This window comes from Olea europaea, chromosome 18 (genome assembly GCF_002742605.1).
Source record: "Olea europaea var. sylvestris chromosome 18, O_europaea_v1, whole genome shotgun sequence".
NCBI lineage: Eukaryota > Viridiplantae > Streptophyta > Magnoliopsida > Lamiales > Oleaceae > Olea > Olea europaea.
The window spans coordinates 14,130,173-14,154,891 of NC_036254.1; the positions used below are offsets into that span (position 1 = coordinate 14,130,173).

At 37.5% G+C, this 24,719-nt stretch overlaps 1 protein-coding gene and 1 pseudogene across 1 annotated transcript; one reads left to right on the forward strand and one right to left on the reverse strand.

Annotated features, from left to right (window-relative positions):
* Positions 1-1,868: 1,868 nt before the first annotated feature.
* LOC111367551 (NADH dehydrogenase [ubiquinone] iron-sulfur protein 1, mitochondrial-like) lies at positions 1,869-15,888 on the forward strand. The gene is made up of 2 exons (XM_022988488.1): positions 1,869-2,915; positions 15,751-15,888. Exon 1 carries the CDS (start codon positions 1,927-1,929, stop codon positions 2,851-2,853), a length of 927 nt encoding a protein of 308 aa, XP_022844256.1. The 5' UTR covers positions 1,869-1,926; the 3' UTR covers positions 2,854-2,915; positions 15,751-15,888.
* A 421-nt stretch (positions 15,889-16,309) lies between these two features.
* LOC111367553 lies at positions 16,310-18,234 on the reverse strand (annotated as a pseudogene).
* Positions 18,235-24,719: the final 6,485 nt, after the last annotated feature.

Sequence of the window (24,719 nt, forward strand, 5' to 3'; positions counted from 1 at the left end):
CTGGGTTTATCTGATTCAATAGCATCAACGACTTTAAGTGTTGTTAAATAAAATCGCAGTTTCATTTGCCATCTCTTAAAATTCTTTCCATCAAACAACTCAGATTTTTCAGAATACTTAGGAACAGATATCTCTACAGCAGACATGGCAACTAATTATAAAATAATTTCACTTTAGATTGTTAGAAAAAATTAATTAGTTGCAGTAGTGATCTGAACAATATAATGCAGAAATATAAAACTTATCGTCCGATCGAGTCTCGTGACAGCATAATGTCCTAAAGTGAAATTGCCCGTCAATAATTGCTGCGACCTCCGTGGACAATCACTCCCAGGATACAACGATCGTAAACCACTTGTACAGCAATCACGAATGATTTTTCTAGAACTCTCAATTGTACTCCAGAAGAGATATAAAAACCCGAATATAAGAAACTCACAATATGATAAGAGTGATTGATGTAAGATGATTTTTCTATTTTCTTTTTGTGTGTCTTTTCCCAAAACGAGATATGGGTTTATATAGGCAAGATGGTAGTAATAGTCTTCACCATGTTAGTGCAGAATTTTAATGACTGAGTAGTAGGTGTTTTAATAGCTGTTAGTGGGTTGTTACAAAAACAAACAGTCATAAAATACTGGCTAGTTTTACCCATTAAAAAAGAAAAAAATATTTATTTTAGTCAAGAAAGCCCAAGAGCCTAAGGCCCCAATCAAGACATTTTAATAACTGCGTGGGAAGTGATTCGAACCCCTGACGTCCCACACAAATGTCACATTTCCCACCACTTTGGCACTTTATCTAATTTGATTATTTCTTTCACATTTTATATTTATACCATAAATATATAACAGAAGCTAGATAAAAATAAACAGTGTTGAAAAATATGATGATTTTTGCCTGCTCATTTATGTGGGAAGTTACTCATGTTTATGAGAACCATCAGATTTGTTAGCCGCGCAATTTGGATTGAATATGGGAGATTAAGTCTGATATGAGATTATGGCCTGATGGGAATGTAATTGATGTGATGGATTCTCCTTTTGGAAGTGGATTGAGGCAAATTTCTTGTAGAAGAGAATTTTCTGTGCTTGCTGCAGATTGAGAAATATGAGGTGATTGAAATGACATGATCTCCAGACAAAAATAATTCTGTGATATGATGATTTTGTCAACTATGTGAGGGAACATGCATGCCAGTGTGGTTAATGCACCCCTGAAACCATCAGATAAAAAGAATGGGAGAACATCCACGTATGAGTTTGAGGTCAGTGCTGAGAATAGACCATGATGGCCAATCATCGAAGCTATTGACAAATTTGTTCATGGCAAAAGAAAAAATAAATAAATATAAGAATAATAAATTTAAAAATAAAAGTAAAACCAATTTGGAGCGGGGTTCTGTAAGAGTTATGGATCAAGCTTTCTATGAGATTTATTTTCTGTTGTTCACTTCAGTATTTGTAGTTTGTAATCATTGGCGCATCATGCAAGTTATTCCTTTCTTTAGATTTGGGATGTCCTTGTGATTTTATTGCAGGTAGCCGTATTGAGTGGCTTAAGTTATAAAGCTGGAAACAACTGAACTTTGATATGATATCTGGCGACTGTCTTGAACGTAAGATATAAAGCTCATGTTTGAGTCCCATTTTTTCATAAGCTCATTATCAACCATGCATTATCCCAATAACTTTGCACGTAAATCCAAAATGTTTCCCTACCTTTTAACCACATATTCTTCAAAAAAATCACTTTTTTTAAAATTTATTTTTGAAAAATGGGGCTCAAACAGGGACAAATTTTCATTGCCCGACTTAAACGTGTTTACAGTTTTTCTTGGTGACATGGTATCCTTATCAGTGTTTGATAACTAACTAATGCGTGTTGGTTTTGGTCTTTCATATTTTTTTTTTTGGTTATTAATTTATGCTTATTCTCTTGAACTGCCAGCCAAGGGTAGAAGTTGCTATGGTGAATGCCAGGATTCGAAAAACAGTTCGAGCAACCAGTGCAACGGTTGGTTACATAGGCCCTGCTGCTGATTTCAACTATGATCATCAACATCTTGGCACGGGCCCTCAAACGCTGATCGAACTTGCCGAGGGACGCCATCCCTTTTGCTCTACCCTCTCAAATGCTAAAAATCCAGTTATCATTGTTGGAGCTGGAATCTTTGAGCGGAAGGACAAGGATGCAATTTTCTCAACAGTTGATGCCATTTCCAAAAATGCGAATGCTGTTAGGCTTGATTGGAACGGGCTTAATGTGTTGCTACTTAATGCTGCCCAAGCTGCGGCTCTGGACCTTGGACTTGTACCAGAATCTAACGAAAGCATTGAATCTGCCAAATTTCTCTATTTGATGGGTGCTGATGATGTGAACTTGGAGAAAGTTCCAGATGATGCCTTTGTCGTTTACCAAGGTCACCATGGTGATCGGGGCGTGTATCGTGCCAATGTAATTCTTCTTTCATCAGCTTTCTCTGAGAAAGAAGGGACATTTGCAAATGCAGAGGGATGTGCTCAAACAACTGTACTAGCAGTCCCCACAGTGGGTGATGCTAAGGATGATTGGAAAAAAATTAGAGCATTGTCTAAGGTGGCAGGTGCTCAGCTGCCTTATGATACTCTTAGTGCTATCAGATCCCGAATGAGGACTGTGGCACCCAATCTTTTGCATTCCGACGAAAGAAAACCAATAGCTTTTTCAACATCTTCCTTGAGACCTGAGATCAAGGGGAAGATGGATATGGCTCCATTTGAACCTGCAGTTGAGAACTTCTATATGACGAATGCAGTCGCAAGGGCATCAAAGATCATGGTCCAGTGCAGTGCATTGTTGACGAAGAAGTGATCACTAGTAGGTTTTGATACTTCAATAAAGGTGTCAAATTGACTTTTTTCCTGAATTTGTAGGTGTTTCGCATGGATAATCGCTAACAATTAAAAAAGGGATCAAACGATTGTGTAAGGAACAAACCTCTTGAGACGAAGTCCCAAAAAGGGTTATTTTACTGGCGATGATTTACAATTGAAAATAAACAGAATGCCTCCAAGGGGTGCAAGCACACGAGTACTAAAAGAAGCGTTTAAGTTTAAAACTAAGAAATTGAAATTACATATTCTCTGTTTAAGAGTATTTGATTCGGGGTCTTTTTCTCTATGTCTTCTCTTCTTTTTATATTCCTTTGGTGATTTCTTCGTGACAAACCGCTTGGAAACTGCTTGATTGCTGTATAACTACCCACTTTCTTTATGGTGGCTAACTTGTCGTGGAACTGCCGTCCCTAACTGTTGCCATTACTCTTTGTCGTTCAACCGCCTTCAACTGGGCTCCTTGAATCGTGGAATGTGATAAGATCACTCAATAACTACTATTCTGGATAACCATAATATTTTATGCTTGCTGAGATCTTGGGCAATTCGAAGGTTTGGGTGAGAACGGGGTCATCGCTCTGGGCGATCGTAAGGTATTCTATTCGTTCAGATTCTGGGCGTCTTGCAAGCTTGGGTGATGATATTACCGTGTTCGTGGGCTTCCACCGCATTCATCAATAATCATGTTTGGACCTTTATCCTGGATTCCCCAATTGGGTTTTACTCTTTGGGCTATTTGATTTGGGCTGCACTTTTAGTGTATCAACAATTACCCCCCAATATGGCAGAATTAATACTAATTATTAATCTTTGCCATATTCACTTTGTATTTTCTAGTAATATTTGAAATTCCCAAGAATTTCAATCATTATTTCCTTCCACAGTCTGAAAAGGTGCAACGTTACAAACCCTCATAAACCAAAAGGACCGCCATTTCATCGCACCACTAAACCACGTCTCTATATTTCGCGCTTCTTCCTCGTTATTTTACTGTTTATCTTCTTGCTTCTCTGCTACGTTTCTCAAGCAAACCTTATCAAAACTGTACTTTGTTTCCAATGGGGATTTCAAAAACTCAATCTGATGATTCTTTTAGTTTTGAAGATTTCCAGAAAATCCTTACTAGGCCATATGTAAATCCAAACTTCCTTGCACAAGCTAGTGCTGACCTTAATGAATTCTATTTGGGTCCATCGTTCAATAATGCCGAAGCCGTCGGACAAGTGGCGGTGGCCCAGCTGTTCCCTTGCACTCAAGGTCCTCCGTTCCTGAACTCTCTGCCATTGAGGCCGATTCGCAAAAAAAGGTATTCACAGTTGGCCCAAAGCTGATGTTATTTTTCGTAGATGGCATGCACGTCTTGTGAGTCATGGCCCCACCAAGGCGATTTTTGATCGTACTAAGATTTCAGATTTACTAGAAATTTCTCTTCAACTCTCGATTTTTGACCTAGTGCTTTTTTATATTGCTTTGAGTTTTTGGTCTTCTGAGTATAACACCTTCGTTTTCCCTCTTGGTCCCATGTCTATTACTTTAAGGGATGTTGGAGCCTTAGTAAATCTTCCGCCTTTGGGCGATACCATCTTTCCTGGTATCTTGATTTCCAGTGTTGCCCCAAAATTTGACAAGAAACTTACTAAGTCCTATTCAAACCTGCAAGGCTTTTATAATCACTCAAGCGCTGAACCTTCCCATGCCGAGCGTGTGGCCTTTCTTCAGATTTGGCTCTGTAAATATATTCTTTGCATGCCAAGTATGAAACCTTCTATGAGCTACTTACCCATAGCGCATGAATTGGCGTGTGGTAGGCCTTTGAACTTATGTTCCTTCTTTTTAGCCGCCCTTTATAGAGGCATGGCTTCCCTTCAGTTTCAACTGAAGAATGGTGCATCTCCCACTAGCAGTGGTCTCCTTTGGTTCACTCAACTATGGTTGGGAGTATATTTTCCACCACTTGGTGCTCCATCAATTTTCCTTCGTTTTGCTAGCTGCTATGGGCTAGCCATTGATCCACTGACCCCTGTAAATATGTCCAGTAAGGACATTTTTTCATTCTTTTATACCTTAAATTTGATTCCTTCTTTCTTTCCTTTTCCTGCTAACTTGACTCCAGATTATGTGCAACCTCCATCCACCCTAGACAGTGCGAGTGTTTCTCTGCTTGTTTAGGTTTAGTTTTTGATTGGGAGGGAATTGTTCCACGATATCTTAACTGGAACCAATGCCAAAGCTGGGGTTGAGATATATGCTCCCCAATTTTTTGCTCGCCAACTTTGGCCAAACTTGGTCTGTTCCTCCTTGTTATTCCAAAAATTTGACAGACCGCTTTCACACTGTTAATAAGGCAGAGGCACAAGCTATCGATGCTCGCAACATTCTTTTAACGAGCAAATTTTCATTAGCCCCTTTCAATTCTAGCTGTGCTGTCCATCCTCTTTTTGAATAGCTTTGGCCATCAGTAAAACATCGATTGTTTGCAGCTGATGCTAATCGTGCCTTCCATTTACTGGACCAACTAGGCACTTCCTCTACTTCTCCTATTTTGGTCACCCCTGTGTCCATTAGGAATCCTTCCCCTACTCGCGCTAAACATTCCATCCATCCATCTGCTTCTATACCTGCCAAGGCTATTGCAGCTAAAGGTGCTTTAAGCCAAAAACGGCCAGTTTCAGCAGCTCCCATTTTGCAGGATGATAATGATGAAGATGATGACGCTCCTCTCATCCTTAGGAGAAAGGTAATTGAATTTGTTTATTCACAAACATACTTTTCTATGTACTAATGGTTTACCTGAATTCCTCAGAAACGTTCAGCCTCTCCTTCAAAGGCTTTGGTTTTGGCAGCCTCTACTCCATCATCTTCTGCTGAAGCTGTTTCAACCAAATCAGCTGATGAAGGGATTATGCTTAAAGAGAAACCCTTAGTCCCGGAACCTTCATCACAACCAGTAGAAAGGTCACCTTCTTCCCAGGGCACCGACCCCCAAACGTTGAACCAGAAGGTAATACATATTTTGATGTTTTACCTTTGCTCGTGCTACTGGTTTCTGATTTATTGCTTCTTGAATTATGCAGAGGCTCCCATGGGCCTGCCCGTTGTGGCAGAGTCTTCTCGCCTAGATAAGGGGAAGTTCCCACAGGTGGTGGAGCCAACTGGTAATATGCCTGAACTTCCTAGGATTGCTGATGAGGTAACCTTTTGCTTCACTTTCATTTTCGCTTCGTTTATTGTAGTGAAATCCCTCAACGTTGACATTTTTCTTTGCAGGATGTTGATGACATTGTGCGTTCCATCCAGGACTTGTTTACTTCCTGGGGGCAAGTCAAGACGTCTCACCCTACTTCAACCAGTCATCCTTCTGCTTCTTCAGAGGAAAATATAAAGTTTCTCAAGCAGTCGGTATTTGAGTACATGTCTTTCATGGACATGGATATCGGCCAGGCTAGTGCTACTAAACATAAGGATAAGCTTGAGCTGTTGAGTGCGAAATTGGCGCAAGCACTCACACTTCCGTCGCTCAATGTTTCTGCTGACTTTAAAGTGATGTTGAAGGTTGTTCACTCTGACATCCTCTCCTTGCTAGCCAAAAATGTTGAACTGAAGGCCAGGAGTACTCAATACCTTCGTGCTGCATCTGAAAGAGAGTCTTTGTTTCTAGAGATTAACAAAGCCGAGGATGAATTAAAAGAAATCTCTTCCGACGTTATGATCGAAGACTCTTTGATGACAAGTTTGGTTACAGAGATGAAAGAGCTTTGAGCAAAAATGGACGACTGTAGGGCAAGAATGGCTGCTAAAAAGTGTAATGCTTCCAAAGGAATTGAACGAACCAAGTCTTTGGTTGAGCAGTACAAAAAGCTGGAAGTTGATGACGATTTTGTAGCTGAATTAAATGTCGCTTCTTCTCAGTAGAGTGAAGATTGGGGGAGACTTAGGGAAAGAATTCGTTCAGCCTAGGGTGAATTGTAATTAAGACATCAAATGCTTTAACTTTCCTTTTGTAACTTCGTACTAACTTTCCTTTTGTAACTTCGCACTAATTGCCATTGCTAATTTTGAATGTAACAACAGTTATCGTCATTAATGAATGACTAGTTTGTCTACTTGCGTATTGATTGACGTTGTCCTTAATCGTCAATCTCTCGAGCATTTAATTGCTTTATGCTAAGATTCATGTACATTCTTCCTTGGTATTTTCATCTCTTTTCCTAAGACGTTTCAGTTATTAGGCATGAATGTGGCCATTCACATTCTATCTTTTCACCTTCATGCCTCTATAAATACGTGTGTATTTCGCACTCACCATTTTCATTTTCATACTTTTCTTCAAAAAATAATTTGCTACCATCGTTTGGCATCTTAACAATTGATCCAAAATTTTCGTCTTCCATAGAAATGGATCATTTGATCTGCCCATTTTGCTATCTGTTTTGATGTCACCTTGGGTATGGGAGATATAGGAAATATTTTTTGGCCAGCAAAGTTCTTCCCATCGTCTCTATATTTTTTATAAGGAGTTCAATGATGGAAGACAATTTTTGAGGATGCTTTTCAAGTCACTTTGCTTGCTGAGAATACTTCTCAGTCTCCTTGCTCATTATTGCAACAATGTGATTAGGCAGGCGATTTGAGGGTGCTTTTCTTCCTTTTTGCTTGTTGAGAGTGCTTCTCAGCCTCTCTGCCTACCCTTGCAGCAGTGCGATCAGGATGGCGACCAAGGCTGGTTCACCCTCTTGCTTGGCAATTGACCGAGAAATTAGTTTTCTCTCAATTGTAGCTTATAGAGCATTTAGTATTTTGTATCTCACAATTTGTAATGTATATTTGATAATAAAGAAATTTCTTTGAACGTATTTCGTTCTGGCCCTATTTATCTACGATCGTTCAACGCAATTTGTATACGCTTTTATTTGTTCATTCTCCCATAAGGAAGGAACATATTTTTTTAAATATTTGCCATTAATGAACTTCATGTGCTTGGTGCCATCTAAATCTTCTAAATGGTAAGCTCCATTAGGCAACAAACTGTTTACTTTATATGGTCCTTCCCAATTGGGTGACCACTTGCCATACTTTGAATCCTTACTATCCAAAGGGAGCATTGTTTTCGAAACCAATTCGCCCAGGCTAAATGACTTGGCTATAACTTTTTTATTATAAAACATAGTCATCCTTCGTTTTTGAACTTGCAATCTATCTAGGACGTCCAACTTTAATTCGTCCAACTCCAATAAGTTTTGAACTAGTGATTTGGTATACTCACCATCACTTAACTTATGTTGCAAACACACTTTGATTGATCGCACATTAATTTCCATGGAAAAAATGGCCTCCTGTCCATAAGTAAGTTGGAAAGGAGTAACTTTGGTACTTGACCGAGGCGACGTCCTATAAGCCCATAAGGCTTTGTTTAGACATTCGTGCCAATTTCTGACATTTTCATCTATCATTTTCCTTATGATATTTTTTAAAACCTTATTAGAAGGTTCTGCTTATCTGTTAGATTGAGCGTAATATGGTGTGGAGTTCATTAATTTAATTTCGAACTTGCTCAAGAATTTATTCACTTGATCTCCATTTAAAGAAGTTCTGTGATCTACCATCAAAGTTTGTGGAATCCTAAATTTATAAATAATATGATCACGGATAAATTCTATGACACTCTTTTGGGTGATTTCCTTTAAAGGTATCGCTTCTACACACTTAGTGAAAAAATCAGTCGCAACTATAATAAAAGTATATTGCTTGGACGATGGGGGATAAATCTTCCCTATCAGGTCTATCGCCCAACCTTTGAATGGCCAGGGTTTAATAATGAGTGTCATTTCTCTTGTTGGCGCCCTTTGTATTGGACCGTGCTTTTGGCATGCTAGGCAACTCTTCGCATATTGAACACATGATTCTTCCATCTTGGGCCAAAAATATCCATTCCTGATAATTAACCATCTCATCTTTTAGCCAGCTTGATGAGCTCCACACATCACTTCATGCACTTCAGCCATGATTGTTCTGGCTATTTGCAAACTTACACATTTTAGTAATATGCCATCAGAGTGTTTCTTAAACAACTCTTCATCTATCAGTGTATAATTTAGCAAATGCAACTTCATTTTTCTAATACATCTTTTATTAGGTTCTTTGAGGAACCTTTTAATCTCTGCCCTCCAATCTATTGTATCTCCATATTGTATGTAATGAATTTCAATCCTTCTTGCCTTTCTTTGGATTATGGGCAATATTACTCCATATTCATAAGTAGATTTCCAATTTAAAACCTTGGAATACCCTGAGGCCATCTGGGCCAACTCATTTGCTATGTCATTCTACATCCTATTAACACATTGAAACTCTACTTGGTCGAATTCTTCCAACAACTCTTGGGTGATTTCATATTGACTTATAATGGAATCACTTTGGCACTTAAAATCACCGATCAATTGGTGAATCACCAATTGAGAATCGCCTCTAACGATCACATTCTTTACCTCCATATCTATCATTAATTCTAAGCCCACAATTAAGGCTTCATATTCAGCTTGATTGTTGGTGCACATCCTATCCAAAGTGAATGCGAACTTGTAACAAATCCCTAAAGGATTTGTTAATGCTACTCCTACTCCTGCACCTTTAGAGGTTTTCGACCCGTCGAAATATAAAACCCAAGGTTTTAATTCAAATGAATTGATTTCTAATTCAATTTCCTCAGGCATGTCAAGACATGGATGATCGGCCAGAAAGTTAGCCAAAGCCTGATTTTTGATTGCCTTTTGGGGTATGTATTGTATTTCAAATTCTGATAATGCTAACGTCCAAAGGCCTACCCTCTGATGTAAAATAGGGCAAGAGAACATATACTTAACCAAATTTACTCTAGAAATCAAATAAACGGTTACGGGCCGTAAATAAGTCCTTAATTTCGTACACGTGAAATACAATGCAAGACATAATTTTTCAATGACAGTAATTACATTCACATTTTGTTAACCATCTACTCAAGTAGTAAATAGCCATTTCTTCACCAAATTAGTCTTCTTGCGCGACCATTCCAGCTATTGATTCTTGTTCAGCCAATATATACACTTTCATTGGCCGTCTTTGGATTGGTGACACCAACACTGGTGGACTTGATAAATACGTCTTTAGGCTTTCAAAAGCCTTTTGATGCTTTTCTTTCCAAACGAATTCCTCCTGGTTTTTCAGCTTTAAAAGTGGCGAAAATGTTTTAGTTCGCCCTATACAGTTAGAAATAAAGCGTCTTAAAAAATTTTCTTGGCCTAGGACCTTTGCAATTCTTTTTTATTGCTAGGTGGTTTGGCTTCTAAAATGGCCTTCGCTTTATTTTTATCAAATTCAATTCCCCTTTTGTGTACTAAGAAACCAAGGAAGTTTCCTGCATTAACGCCAAATGCACATTTCAAGGAATTCAATTTTAGTTTATATTGCTTCATTCGCTCAAATGAACATCTCAATTGTTCAAAATGGTCCTCTTCTTTAATGGATTTGACCACTATATCATCTACATATACCTCAACAAACTTGCCTATCATATCGTGAAAAATCAAGTTCATTGCCCTTTGATAAGTTGCTCCTGCATTTTTCAGGTCGAAAGGCATAACTACCCATTCAAAACATCCTAGAGATCCAGGGCACTTAAAGACAGTTTTGTGTATATCTTCCTCAACTATATAAATTTGATTGTATCCTGAATACCCATCCATGAAGGAATATATTACATGCCTGACAGTCAAGTCTACTAAAGAATCTACTGTAGGCATTGGATATTCATCTTTGGGTGTGGCTATGTTTAAGTTCCTAAAGTCTATACACACCCTTAATTACCATTCTCTTTTAGCACTGGCACGATGTTGGACAATCACTCTACATATCTGGCTGTTCTAATAAAGCCTGCTTTCAATAATCGCTCTATTTCTTTCTTAATCTCAGGAAGTATATTAGGAGCAAAACTCCTAGGAGATTGCTTATGAGGTTTAAAATTTGGTTTGGTTGGCAATCTACGTTCTTCCAAATCCCTATCTGAACCAGGCATATGTTCATATTCCCAAGTAAAACAATCCTTATATTCCTTTAATAAAGCGATTAATTTATCACTAACCTCTTGATCGAGCATCTGGCTGACGAATATTGGGCGATCTTTCCCTCCATTGTCAATATTCACTTTAATCAGAGGGTCTTGTGCTTGAGCGTATCCAGGCTTGTTGATCCTCATTACTTCATTGTCCAATTCCCTTATAGGCACTTCTTCTTCTAAACAATCCACCTTATTGACTTCTCGGCCAATACTTTGTTCCAACTCAAACACTGCCAATTTGTCTCCCAATGCTTTCAAGGCTGCTTCTTCTTTCGTCTTGTCTTTACATTCTGTATTAATAGCCATTAATTTGACTTTGAAGGCCTGAACATCGGCCATTCACCATTGTTGCTTATCACTCATTTAAAACTCTTTGATTACTTTTTTGCCAATTACTGGCTCTTCCAGTGCCACTATGTTTAGCCTCATTTGACTGAACATTTCAGTGAGTGTATCTACTGAAAACGGATCCTCGCTCTATGCAACAAGTTAAGTTTCTTCTCCATCTTGGACCACTCTGACAGGTCCGTAATTTCCTTCATACATGAATCTTTCTACTGAGTTTGCTTCTGGGACAAAAGGTCTATGATCTGCCTGCACCACTTCTGCTTCACCCTTGTCATTCCAGAAAACCAAGCATTGATGGAGCGATAAAGGTATGCAGCGACTTTCGTGTATCCAATCCCTTCCTAATAACACATTGTAACTAATAGGACCATCTATTACGAAGAAGACTGTGGTCTTAGTAGTTGTCCCTACGGTTATGTCCAATGACATAACCCCTTTAGTTGAAGTTGTTCCTCCATTGAAACTTGTAAGGATGACTTTTGTTGGAATTACATCACTTTCTGTCTTTGCAAACTTTCTCATCATCCTAGATAGAATGGTGTTTATAGCTGCTCCATTATCGATAAGTACTTTCGCCACAGGTATACCGTTAACTAAAGCCTTAACGTACAATGGTCTCAAGTGTTTAGTTAACTTCATGATTGGTCTCTTAAAAATAACCTTTTCGGCAGCATCTATTTCCACTTCCTGCTTGTTCTCTGTTGAATTATCCTTTTGTGATTAGTCAACGTGCAGTATGTCGCACTGAGCTTCCGCTTCCTGAATTTCCTTTTTATTATTTTCTAATGCTTCTTCTTCGGTTACCCAACCTGTGGGAGGAGGCATTATTGTTGGAGGTGATCCATACTTTTTAGATCGAGGTACTCTCTTTTTCCTCTTGGGCGTCCCATACAGCACGTAATAATCGAAAGAACGCCCAGATGGTTCTCCCAACAAGTCCACTTCACGAACTCCCTCTCGATGTAGTTGCTTCAAAAGAGTATTGTGCGATACTCCTCTCTTTCTTCTTTCTGCTTCAAGATCAATTTCCTCTTCGATGTCCGTCATACCATCATCCTCTTCACCATTGTAGGCCCTTCTAGAGGCTTGGCCTTCTTCACATTCCAACACACATGCTTCTTCCTTGTTATCCCCCCTTTCTTTTTCTTCTTTCTCTTTGTTCTTAAACTTATTGGCTAGTAAATAGTTATTAGCCATGACAGGAGGTAACGTACCGAACTGAATAGTAAGGGGCTAATCTGGATCTTCTCCATCCTTTCTACCTCGCTCAAACTTCAATCTCCCAGAAGAACTCTCTGGCAATTCTTCCATCGATTCACCTGTACCAGTATCCTCACTGTCTTTGAGAACATTTTGATTGGCCACCTCAAGTAGTTTAGGCGCCTTAGGACATGGTACTCCCTGTTGTTACCTCATCATTCGTCCATAATTCCGTTGAAAATGCTTTTGTTGGGTTCTAGTCATCTCGTTGAAGGGTATCACCTTTCCTGCATTATACTGGAACGAATACCATACATTTGGTTGGCGAGGTTGTGGCCTGAATGTTCTCCCATTATTTATTGACCTGAATTGCCTCTCGAAAGATGATCCCCTATAGAATGATGTACCTCGCCCTTTACCAAGCTAAGCGTTTGGGAAAAAATTAGGGCGATGGTGATGCTGCCATATCCCTGGTTTCTCTGTATTTGCACTCACTTCTCTTTTACATCTCGCACATAGGACGTTGTCATCCTTTTCAGGCTCCTTCCCTTTGATACGTTCAAAGACACTGGCATGTGGCCCAGGGTCCTCTTCTCCGTCATCTATAACCAACTTGCATTTTGGCAACTTATTTTTGAAACCAGTCGTCACCATGTTCAACCCAAGTGGTTGTGGAAAAGGGTTTTCATCCACTGCCATCTTCTTCTTATCCTCGAACGTAATTCATCCTGATTCAATGGCGTCCTGTAACACATGGTGAAAAACCAAACAGTTGTTAGTCAAATGCGACCATGCATTATGCCACTTACAATATGTTTTACCCTTGATTTGTTCAGGGCTTGGCAACTTATGTTTATCGCTCAACTTTATCTGCTTATCCTTATATAGTTTATCAAATATAAGGTTAGCTTTAGTTACATCAAACGAGAACGTTCTAGCCTTCTTGTTTTCATCTTTTATAGGCTCATCCTTGCCCGACGATCTAGGCTTAGCCATTATAGAACAAATATATGCGTCTCCTTTGATTAATTCGGCCAAACACATTTCGGTTTGATTGTAATACTCGTCATTAATGGTATGAACATCAAAACTTGGGTCTCTATAATAAGTCCCCTTGCTAGAATTTTTCATTTGCTCTTCTTCTTTTATTAATCGTTCATATCTAATAACGTTTGTGCTCAATTGGAAAAGATCAGAAAATTCCCTGTCATGGAATTTTTTTTCAAATCAAAGTTTAGACAACTTTGAGCGATTTTGACAAACTCTTTTTTGGGCAAAGGTACAAAACATTTACTTTTTACTGTCTTAAAACTTTGAAGGAAACCTTCTGCCCATTCGTTTGGCATTTGACGTAGACTCGCCAAATCGGCTAAAGTAACTTCAGACTCAGTCTTATAAAACTGAGCATGGAGCAATTGCTCCAATTGTTGCCATGTTTGAACAGAGTTTGTTGGCAAATTGATGAACCAAGAGAAAGCTACTCCTATTAATGAACTAGGGAACAACCTCATTTTATGGAGTCGGTTACTTCACCACTTTACTGTGTGAATCGCCCTATATGTTCTAGAGTAGACACCTCTCCTAACCCGGTAAATAATGAGAATTCTGGCACTTTATACCATCTAGGCCATGGATATGCTTGGTCTATCCAATCAGGGTATGGCTTTGTGTAAGTCGGCCTAATGACAGGACGTACCCTAAAAGCCATTTGATCCTGTACTATTTCCATAATTTGATTTCTCAACATGACGTTGAGGTCATATGGAATTCCTACAGGTTGGTTGATCGGTTGATTTGCCTAAGGCCTGATGTTTGGTCCTTGGTTGGCAACAAAGTTGCCATGATTTGGGCCATTGTTACCATTAGCCTGAATATTTATTCCATCATTGACACATGGGGTATTCTGTCTATTATTTAGGACATTATCTCTTATATTTAGGTTACCCCCCAAGTTAGATGTACTATTACCACTATTCTGATTTGGCATTGCACCATCCCCTGGTTTGAAGTAGGTGGACCAAAAGGTGGTTCTATCCCCTGATTTGGACTTAGGACTGGGGAATTATGTCCCACGATTATCCTAATTTGAAAGTGATTTGCAATAGGCACAACTGGCTGACAAATTTGGCCTACTAATTTATTCATTATTTCATTTAATGTATTCAGTTGTTTGGCCATGTTGTCATAATGTGCATTCCCATTCCGGGTAAATCTTTCCATATTATGAACATTTCGTAGATTTACCTGTTCAACGATATCCTGTGTGAGTTCTCCAAGCAATTCACGCATTGTTCGAGGACTCAACTTTGTCATTGGTTCGTAACGACTGTGACTGCTCTGACTCTGTCCCTCTGTTTGTGGAGAGCTTTGCCGCTCCTCATATCGCTCGATCACAGACTGGACTCCTCCGTGATTTGCTGCTTCTTTATCAGATTTGTGAGGCATATTGTTTCACCTTTTGTATCTTCAACACCAAACACCAAGGTCCCACTGGGCATGCCAAATTGTTTCGCGTGGATAGTCGCTAACAATTAAAAAAAGGATTAGACGATTGTGTAAGGAACAAATCTCTTGAGACGAAGTCCTAAAAAAGGGTGTTTTATTGGCAATGATTTACAATTAGAAATAAACAGAATGCATCCAAGGGGCGCAAGCATACGAGTACTAAAAGAAGCATTTAAGTTTGAAACTAAGAAATCGAAATTACATATTCTCTATTTGAGAGTGTTTGATTCGGGGTTTTTTTCTCCATGTCTTCTCTGCCTTTTATATTCCTTTGATGATTTCTTCGTGACAAACCGCTTGGAAACTGCTTGATTACTGTATAACTACGCACTTTCTTTATGGTGGCTAACTTGTCGTGAAACTGCCATCCCTAACTGTTGTCATTACTTTTTGTCGTTCAACCGCCTTCAACTGAGCTCCTTGAATCGTGGAATGTGATAAGATCACTCAATAAATGCTATTCTGGATAACCACAATGTTTTATACTTGCTGAGATCCTTGGCGATTTGAAGGTTTAGGCGAGAACGGGGTCATCGCTCTGAGCGACCATAAGGTATTCTATTCGTTCAGATTCTGGGTGTCTTGCAAGTGTCGGCGATGATGTTACTGTGTTCGTGGGCTTCCACCGCATTCATCAATAATCCTGTTTGGACCTTTATCCTGGATTCCCCAATTGGGCTTCACTCTTTGGGCTATTTGATTTGGGCTGCACTTTTCGTGTATCAACAGTAGGATTCTTTGTTGGGACAGGAAACAGTTTTCCAAGTAATGCAGTGCCATAGTGTAGTGTTCATAAATGGCAACCTGAGTTTATTTATGGTGTGTACCTTTTTGTAACTTAACTAGTACTTAGCTGTTGTGACCTCAACAGTTGCAGTGGTATTTGTTTATATTGTTGATTTAAGACTCCTATGATGGGGCTCTCCATATGAGTCTTTGACTTTTGAACTTATGCTATTATTACTTGAAACCTCAAAAAATCTTATACCATTGTTAACGTACATATATATGAGTTCGCTCATGGGAAACAACTAAACATATCAAAAAAGGAATGACTAGCTCTGTTTTGGGGACTGCTGTGTTCTGGCCAAGTAGCGTGATAGTTATAACACAGATATCCATCCTAACACTTGAGAGTATACCTAGGGGAAAAACAGAATTGGCGCAATTCCATCCCCATCTCCACCTTCTATGAGTGCCTAGAGCACAAACTTAATCAACCAATAAGAAATTGGAAACTTGTGGTCACTTGTTTTAATCTACTTGCACTTAAATAACAACAGAAGCAGACTATGCTTAATCATTGACTCTGGCATCAATAGTTGAAATAATTTGAAATCGTCGTTGACTCATTACAGTAGTTGCTGGAGATACAAGTACACCAAACCTGTCAACCTGAAAACTGAGTACAAATTCTAACTCTATATTTATCACCAACACATTTTTGTTCTTACAAGGATTTTATTCTGTATAAACTGATTTCATCTTTCATGACCTAACAGCTTGGATTACTTCTATCGAAAATCATTCAGAACTTTTATCCAGCACTTTCGAACAAGAAGCAATGCTTGTTTTACTGTATGAGCTTTCCCAATTTTTTCCATCAAACTGCCTGATCTCCACATGAGTTAGTGTTCCAGGATCCACACATTTGAATGTAACTGCTATGCCATCTGGGCTTGACCTTGGAATGTAGAAGGAGGTTATGCCACAAACTTTGCAGAAAATGTGCTTCGCTGTGTGCGTACCAAAGGTATAAGTGGTAAGAAATTGTTTAGAATCTTCAAAAAGCTCAAACCTTTCCGATGGGACGGTGAAGTGTGTATTGCCTCTCATGGAGCAGTCAGAACAGTTACACTGCCAGGCTACAACACTGGATGGTGCTCTCACTTTCCATCTCACCTTTTTGCAGTGACATCCACCATTGTGTACTACCAGGTCTGAATCCATTCTTCTAGATCCTATATCTGCAAGAATCAAACGGGATAGTAGGTGCAACTATAATACTATAATACGCAAGCAATAGGTCTTGGAGAAATTATTGCTTAAATGAATCATACTCAAAACTTTATGCAGTAAAATTTAGGATTAAAGTATTGCAGAAGAATCAAAATGTTTATCACTGAATGCAAGCTCACAATCTAGTGATCCTGTGTAAAAGTTGGTGTCAGTTCAAAGATAGGTGTAAATAAATGAGTATTTTGCAGAGCTACTTATTCAACAGAGACACCTAAATTTGCAAGACTCGACAGGTTTATGAAACTTTTAAGAAAGTTATTATTGGGAAGACAAAGCTATAACCTCACATTGGGAGTTCTGTAATACAAAACCATCTGATTGATCACAGCACTTGATAATTGAACATTTTGGCGACAGATGGTAAATAGTGCAAGCTCATGGCCTTTATCGAGAACCATTAAATTTCAGGCCTTCTCATTTCCCACGAGTAATTTTGCAAATTGTTTTGTATGCTTGAACCTAGACAAGAAGATCTTATTGTGCATCTTATCGATTTTGGAATTCCAATACAATTGTAAGGCACAAGGCCGAATCCAATAGGTCAAGGATTCAAAACAATTCCAATGACAGACTTTGTTAAGATTTACGATTTTAATAACCATAATATACCTTTGGTTCAATATACAATGTTAAATGATGCCTCAAATTGATGCAGTTGTTCAAGTCTATGACGTAAAAACTTTCCAAATTAGACCCTCAAGAAAAGAGCAAAAACAGGGAGAAAATAATCTGACAGAAGAACCCCATATGGTCCCAAGAGGAAAAAGGAAGTTAAGAAAATAGACAATCACTAAAAGAACAGTGCATAAACATAAAACCCAATTCCCAGATTTGTAGAAAACACATATATTGAGTACATAAATAACCAGCTTGAGAAGAAATTTCAACTCTATCACACAAATAGCAGGACAGAAAATAATTAAATCATAGACATAGGCAAAATTGGAACCCAATCAACAAGATTATGCAGGAGCAAGAACTACCCAAACAAGATTCATGATTATTGTTATTCAGGGCATATACATACAACTTTAAACAAATTCAGAGAGAAAGAGAGACCTTGTAAAGAAGTGGGTAAGGCTGCAGGACAGTCGAAATAATGTAGCTGAAGAGACGAGCTTTATCGTCTAATGATAGTGACAAAGCAATCATCTCTTTGTCAAAATATTACCCGTTCCGGTTCCATCTTTTTAGAGGGGAAAATTATAGGGAGACACGCATATAAAATGAATTATGCTACGTGTACCCATTCAATGTATACAATCCTTTATACCTCCCTCACATGTAGGGGGCCCACACATAATAAATTGTTTGTGGGCCACACCTCAATGTGAGGGGGTTGTCACCGAATGTGTACACGGAAAGTGTACACATAGACTTGTTCATTTAAAATTACATTATCAAGTCTTTTTATTCAAATAATAGGAGTTAAGTATATTTTTATTTATATAAAAAAATATATTGTAATTTTGTTAAAATTATATTATCGAAAAGTGATTTCAAAAACCTAATTTATTTTAGGTCTCCAAAAACCCAAATCAATTGTCCTGACTCCTAGTCCCCCACACATCGATGGCAATTGACGGTGATGACCGAAGATTGAGGACCTTGTCCTTTCCGCGTACCCCACACACACCTGTGGTGAAGATCGCTGTGCACATGGCAGAAGCATAGATGTCACATCGACTTTTTCATCGTCATCGTTAAAAATGGATAAGGGTGTGGTGGCTACGGAGGCGACTGAAAGTCGCTCGATCACTGGGAGATTGGTGATTTGATGCTGCTCCCATTAATAATTCTTGGTTTTTGCTCCCGTAGAAAATTCTTCATTATTATCCCATTCATTAATTTCTCATGAATTCTAATTGCTCTATGTTTAACAAGGCAACTCATCCATGGAACTATTGGGAATTTTACGTTAATTTCCTTTTATTTCTATTTAGCCGCAGAATCTTTTATTGTTCAAGAGAATATTAGCAAAAGAATAATATAATACAAAAATTAAATGGATCATTAAAGCCTTTCACTATATGAAAATTATTACAACCATATAGAATTTTACTCACCAACTCAATCTCCAAGTATTACAAAGAAAAATAGAATCGAGCTTTATCATACCAATTTTTCTACTCTTTGTATGAAAACTCTCAAGATACTAGGCTCATAATATTTCTCTCTCGGATCAACTCTCAGGACACACATGCGAAATAATAAATGCATCCACTATTGTAGGATCAATAATCAAGTAGAAGAGTTCAATTTCAACTCAAAAGAGGACTCCTTCATGTGCAGTACTCCAAAATCGACTGTAAAATTGGAGATCAAATTCTACGAGGGTTCTGCTCTAAACTTTAATTAGAAGTTTTCCATACAATGATTACCTTTTATTATTTGGAATAAAAGTCCTCCAACTTTTGACTTTTGAGGCAATTACCTAATAATACCAATTGTTGAGGTTGTCCCACATCGATTGTGGATGGGGTTGATATTTAGTTTATAAGTGTGGGGGAAAACTTTATCTCTTGAGCTAGTTTTTAGGTGAGAGACCCAATACCACCCAACACTAATATTAGAGCCCAGTTTATCAACAAGTCTTCGGCCCAACGACTATAAAGATACAGATTTGTATGAGGGGGAGACGATTTTGGTCTCCTACAGACCCCGTTGTGGAGGGGAGATGTATTTGGTCTTCCTCAAAGCCCGATATGTGAGAGGGAGTTTGTTGATGTTGTCCCACATCGATTATAGATGGGGTTGGTATTCAGTTTATAAGTGTAAGGAAAAATCTCACCTTTTGAGCTAGCTTTTGGGGTGAGAGAGGCTCAATACTACCCAATAGGAACAACTTGGATCCTCATTCGAGCGGGCAAGTTTAGACAACCAACAATAAACGTTTTATATTTTGTTGAGAACAAATCGATAGGTTGAATTACTTCTTCTTCTTCTTCTTTTTTAACGGTAAGAACTTAAACTTAAATGAGTAATTAGAGAATATGTATGAAGAGCAATTTCATGACTGATAAATAAATTGTGATCAATTAATTTGATAAATTGTAATAGAAAATAACTTGTGACTAGTTAATTTGATATAATTTGTTATTGTAAAATAAGTTTTGACCTATACATTATAAGATTTGTGACTGAGAAACTTGTAACAAATTAATATGACAAATTGTGACCAAATATTTTGTAATTTGTGACAAGAGATATGTTCCGCAACTATGCATGGCCAAATTTGTGTTAAAAGTGACGTGTAACCACACATCTATTAACTACGAATGTCTGTGGTAAAACACATTAGTATTTAAAGTTTGTGATCATTTATATGTTAATTGTGATTGATTGTGACCAAGGCTATCTTCATTGCGACTGTCCTTGATTAGATATATCTTAACTGCAACTGTATGTAACCAAATTTCTGTTACCAGTGACATGTGAAACAAGACATTTGTTAACGGTGAATGTTTGTGACTAACGCTATTTACATTTAAAGTTTGTGACCATTTGTGATCAAGTATGTGTTAAATGTAATTGATTATGAGAAAATTTGTCTTTATTGTGACTGTTTGTAACCAAATATAATATAATTGTGACTGTATATGACCAAGTCTATGTTAACAGTGCCAACAGTAGATGTTTGTGACAAAACATATATACATTTAAAATTTGTGACCATTTGTATGTTAATTGTGATCCTCTATAATCAAGTCTGTGTTTATAGTGATCTGTTGTGACCATTAATGTATGAATGTGACATGTTATCAAATTATGACCTTTTATAACAAATATATTATCATAAATTTGACTGATAGAAAATTAACCTAAGTTAAATAGCAATCAAGTGGTCACATTTGTGAGTATGGTTAATTGTTGTGGCATATAATTAAAATTACTAAGCTCACGATCATATGCTACACATTTTCACTGTCATCAATAGGGATGGTATTTGGTGTGGTGCCCCGCCCCGTTTGCAACCTCCCATTTTTTTTGTACATTTTCAAAATTTCGAGTTATGCTATTATTATAGAATAAAATTCAAATTCAAACTTCAAAATCCAAAGCAAATAATGCTCAAAATATATTAGGTTAGGGTTGTGTTTTCTCCTTTTGTAATTATTTTTACTTTCTTTTTCTTCTTCTTCATGCTCGTTCCGCCAACTAGTCAAGGCAAGTTTTTTTTGCTCCATTTGGAGTGTGTCGGGTTTTTCTGCCATCTCTAGTCATCAACATCACCCAAAGTTGAACACCATCTCAAATCCTTAACCATCACCACAAACTCCTCCTCCACCTTAATCCATTGCTGTCATAGCCACCACCACTTGTACCTCGAATCCACAATTACCACCATATCCCTTAAAATCCACCACTACCTCATAGTAAACACAATGTCACCACTACCATCACCTTCACCTTTAGGAAAACCACAAATTCATAGTTAGACTACAATAAAACCATCGATGTTGAAAGTAAATGCTAGCACAAAAATAGAAGAATAGATGTGCAACAAGAAGTAAATCATCGTCGTGTCACAACGGTGTAAAATTTGGACCTCATGTTGGAAAATAATTGGTTGCAGAAACTTGCAGAACAATAAAGTGTAGAAATAAAACTTATCGACTGATAGTGTCTCGTGATAGCATGATGTCCTAAAGTGAAATTACCCTTCAATAACTACTGCGACCTCTGTGGACAATCACTCTTAGGATATAACGATCACAAACCACTTGTGCAGCAGTCACGAATAGTTTCTCAGAACTCTTGAGAAACTACCATCGCCTTTACCTTTAGCAAAAACAATGTCACCATTACCATTGCCTTCACCTTTAGCAAAACCACAAATTCATAGTTAGACTACAATAAAACCATCGATGTAGAAAGTAAAGGCTAGCAAAAAAATAGAAGAATAGATGCGCAACAAGAAGTAAATCATCATGGTGTCACAACAGTGTAAAATATGGACCTCATGTTGGAAAATAATTGGTAGCAGAAACTAGCAGAACAAGAAAGTGTAGAAATAAAACTTATTGATTGATAGAGTCTCGTGATAACATGATGTCCTAAAGTGAATTACCCGTCGATAACTAATGCGACATCTGTGGACAATCACTCTCAGGATACAATGATTACAGACCACTTGTGTAGCAATCATGAATAGTTTCTCAGAACTCTTGAGTGTACTTCAGAAAAATATGTAAAACTCGAGTATAAAATTTTAGAATATGAAAAGTTGTAATTTTATTTTTGTTGTGTTTTTTCCAAAACTAGATGGGTGTATATATAGGCAGAATGGATCTAACTGCCACCACCATAATCCAAAAATATTTACAACATTTACTGGCTAGTAGGTAATGGGTTGTTAAAAAATGATCATATTATACTAGCTAGTTTAACCTATTAAATACTTTAAAAAATGATCAAAATGAAATAAAAATTAATTTATTTTAATCATGGAAGTCCAAGGCCCCAATCATGCCACTCAAGATTAGAACTTCCGTCCTTCCCTACTTGTATTTGATAGTAGTCAATTTACCTTGCCAGTCATGCCATAAGTGAATATGACAACCAAAAAGAGAGAAATCGTGCCATCAGCTCGAGGGTCATTTAAAATAGTCAAGCTATGGTTAGAGGTCAAACATAATACAACACTGAGCAAATCTTAATTCTAAAATACCCTCCCTCGCCCAACCCTGGCCCCAAAATACAAAAAAGGAAAAGATTAAAAGGCAAACCAAGGACTTTTATATTATTGCGTGAGATGTGACCTGAACCCCTGACCACCCACACAAATTCCACATTTTTCACCACTTGGACACTTCATCTAAACTAGTTATTTCTTTCACATATTATATTTATTGTATAAATATCTAACAATTCCCCACATGAAAGAAAATAAGATAAATATAAATATTATTCTAGAGTACAGTAGAAATCACGCAGGCTTAGGTGTCTATCGACTTGAACCTTGACTTTGTAGTACTATTGAGTTTGCTAACTATAGAGTGAACCATGTCTTGAATTCTACAATTATAGTTATAAACTGAGACAATAGAAAACACGCACATGACTTCTAAAATAATCATTAAGTTCTCACGATTGTGTTCACTTCAATCGTGAACTTTTTTCATTTTTTTGACATCCCTAGAGATTTAGCCTCAAGTCTTTTAGAAAGTGAGCCCATTTCCACACTCAAATAGGTGCTTCTATGAAGGGTGCATTGTATCCCCACTGAATATCAACTATAGTAAATATTAAGTGTATTAGCTCATCCTCTAATCAATACAGTTTGTACTACGCATCATAGGGAAGGGTTTGGAATAAATCCAATGTAGTACCCCCACAGATCACTCCAATAACTTTGTTGTCTCATTGAACCCTTTCCATTGGATTTCCAATCGCAAGGTTGGGTTTCCGTTATATGTGATCTAGTTTGTAATAGGCTTTAACCCCATCCTCTACGATGTTTTTTGAACTAACTCTTTAGCTAATCCTTTGATTAATGGGTTGGCAATATTATTAGACTTCACATAGTCAATAGCTATAACCCCATTCTTAAGCAGCTAACGCGCAATATTATGACTTCTACAAATGTCTAGACTTTCCATTATAGGATGAATTTTTGCTTTTAAAATAGCTGCTTGATTGTTACAATGGACATAAATAGCTAGAAATGGTTTAGACCACAAAGGAACATCCATAAGAAAATTTTCCCAATCAAAGACTTTTATATTATTGCGTGGAATGTGACCCCAAACCCCCGACTTCCCACGCAAATTCCACATTTTCCACCCACTTTGGGCACTTCTTTTAAACTAGTTATATCTTTCACATGTTATATTTATTGTATAAGTATCTAGCATCTTATCCCATCCCCTCAACCATCATCGGCACCAACCATTCATCACTACCACCTAGATCCACAACCATCTTCACTTCAAATCCACCATCATCTACACCCAAATCATCATAGCTGCAACAATTCCCTTTAAAAACTCAAAATTCTTAAAAAAAAATGCTTTTCTCGTAAGAAAAGGAATACATCACAAATCTAACTGTTGTCCCAATTCAATAAATTAAACCTTGGAGGTGACAACATTTGTTGCGGTGCCACCACTGAGGACTTGATCTGTGGGACAGCTGAGGAAGGAATGAAAATTCGAGTACGACGACGAGTTTGGTGGTCGACAGTGGTTTAGTTTTTCCTAATAATTGGATTCAGAATTGACGTTGGCAATTTTTTTACAAAGTTCTGGACCATGTGCAACCAGTACATTGACTTTAGCATTAGTTGCAATAGAAAATTGAGGTTGTGCAATTGTGATGGAAATTGAGGATTGGTGGTTCATTAAGCCATCTTCAACCCTGCACCAAAATTTGTATCAAATCTTGTACCAAACAAAAAATCATCTCCAACCATTATACCAAATAAACAATATTTAGTCATTTTATTCTCTCTCTTTTTTATTCTAAATAATTTATTTTACAAATGCATAAATTACTAAATAAATAATTACATTAAATTAATGAAAGTATTAAATAATAATAATAATAATAATAACAAAAGTAATAAAAATAATAATAAGTACTATTATTTTAATTATAACTATAATAATAAAAATAATGAAAATTATTGTATTAAAAAATATAAAACACAAATGACCCAAATACCCTCCATCAATTACTTT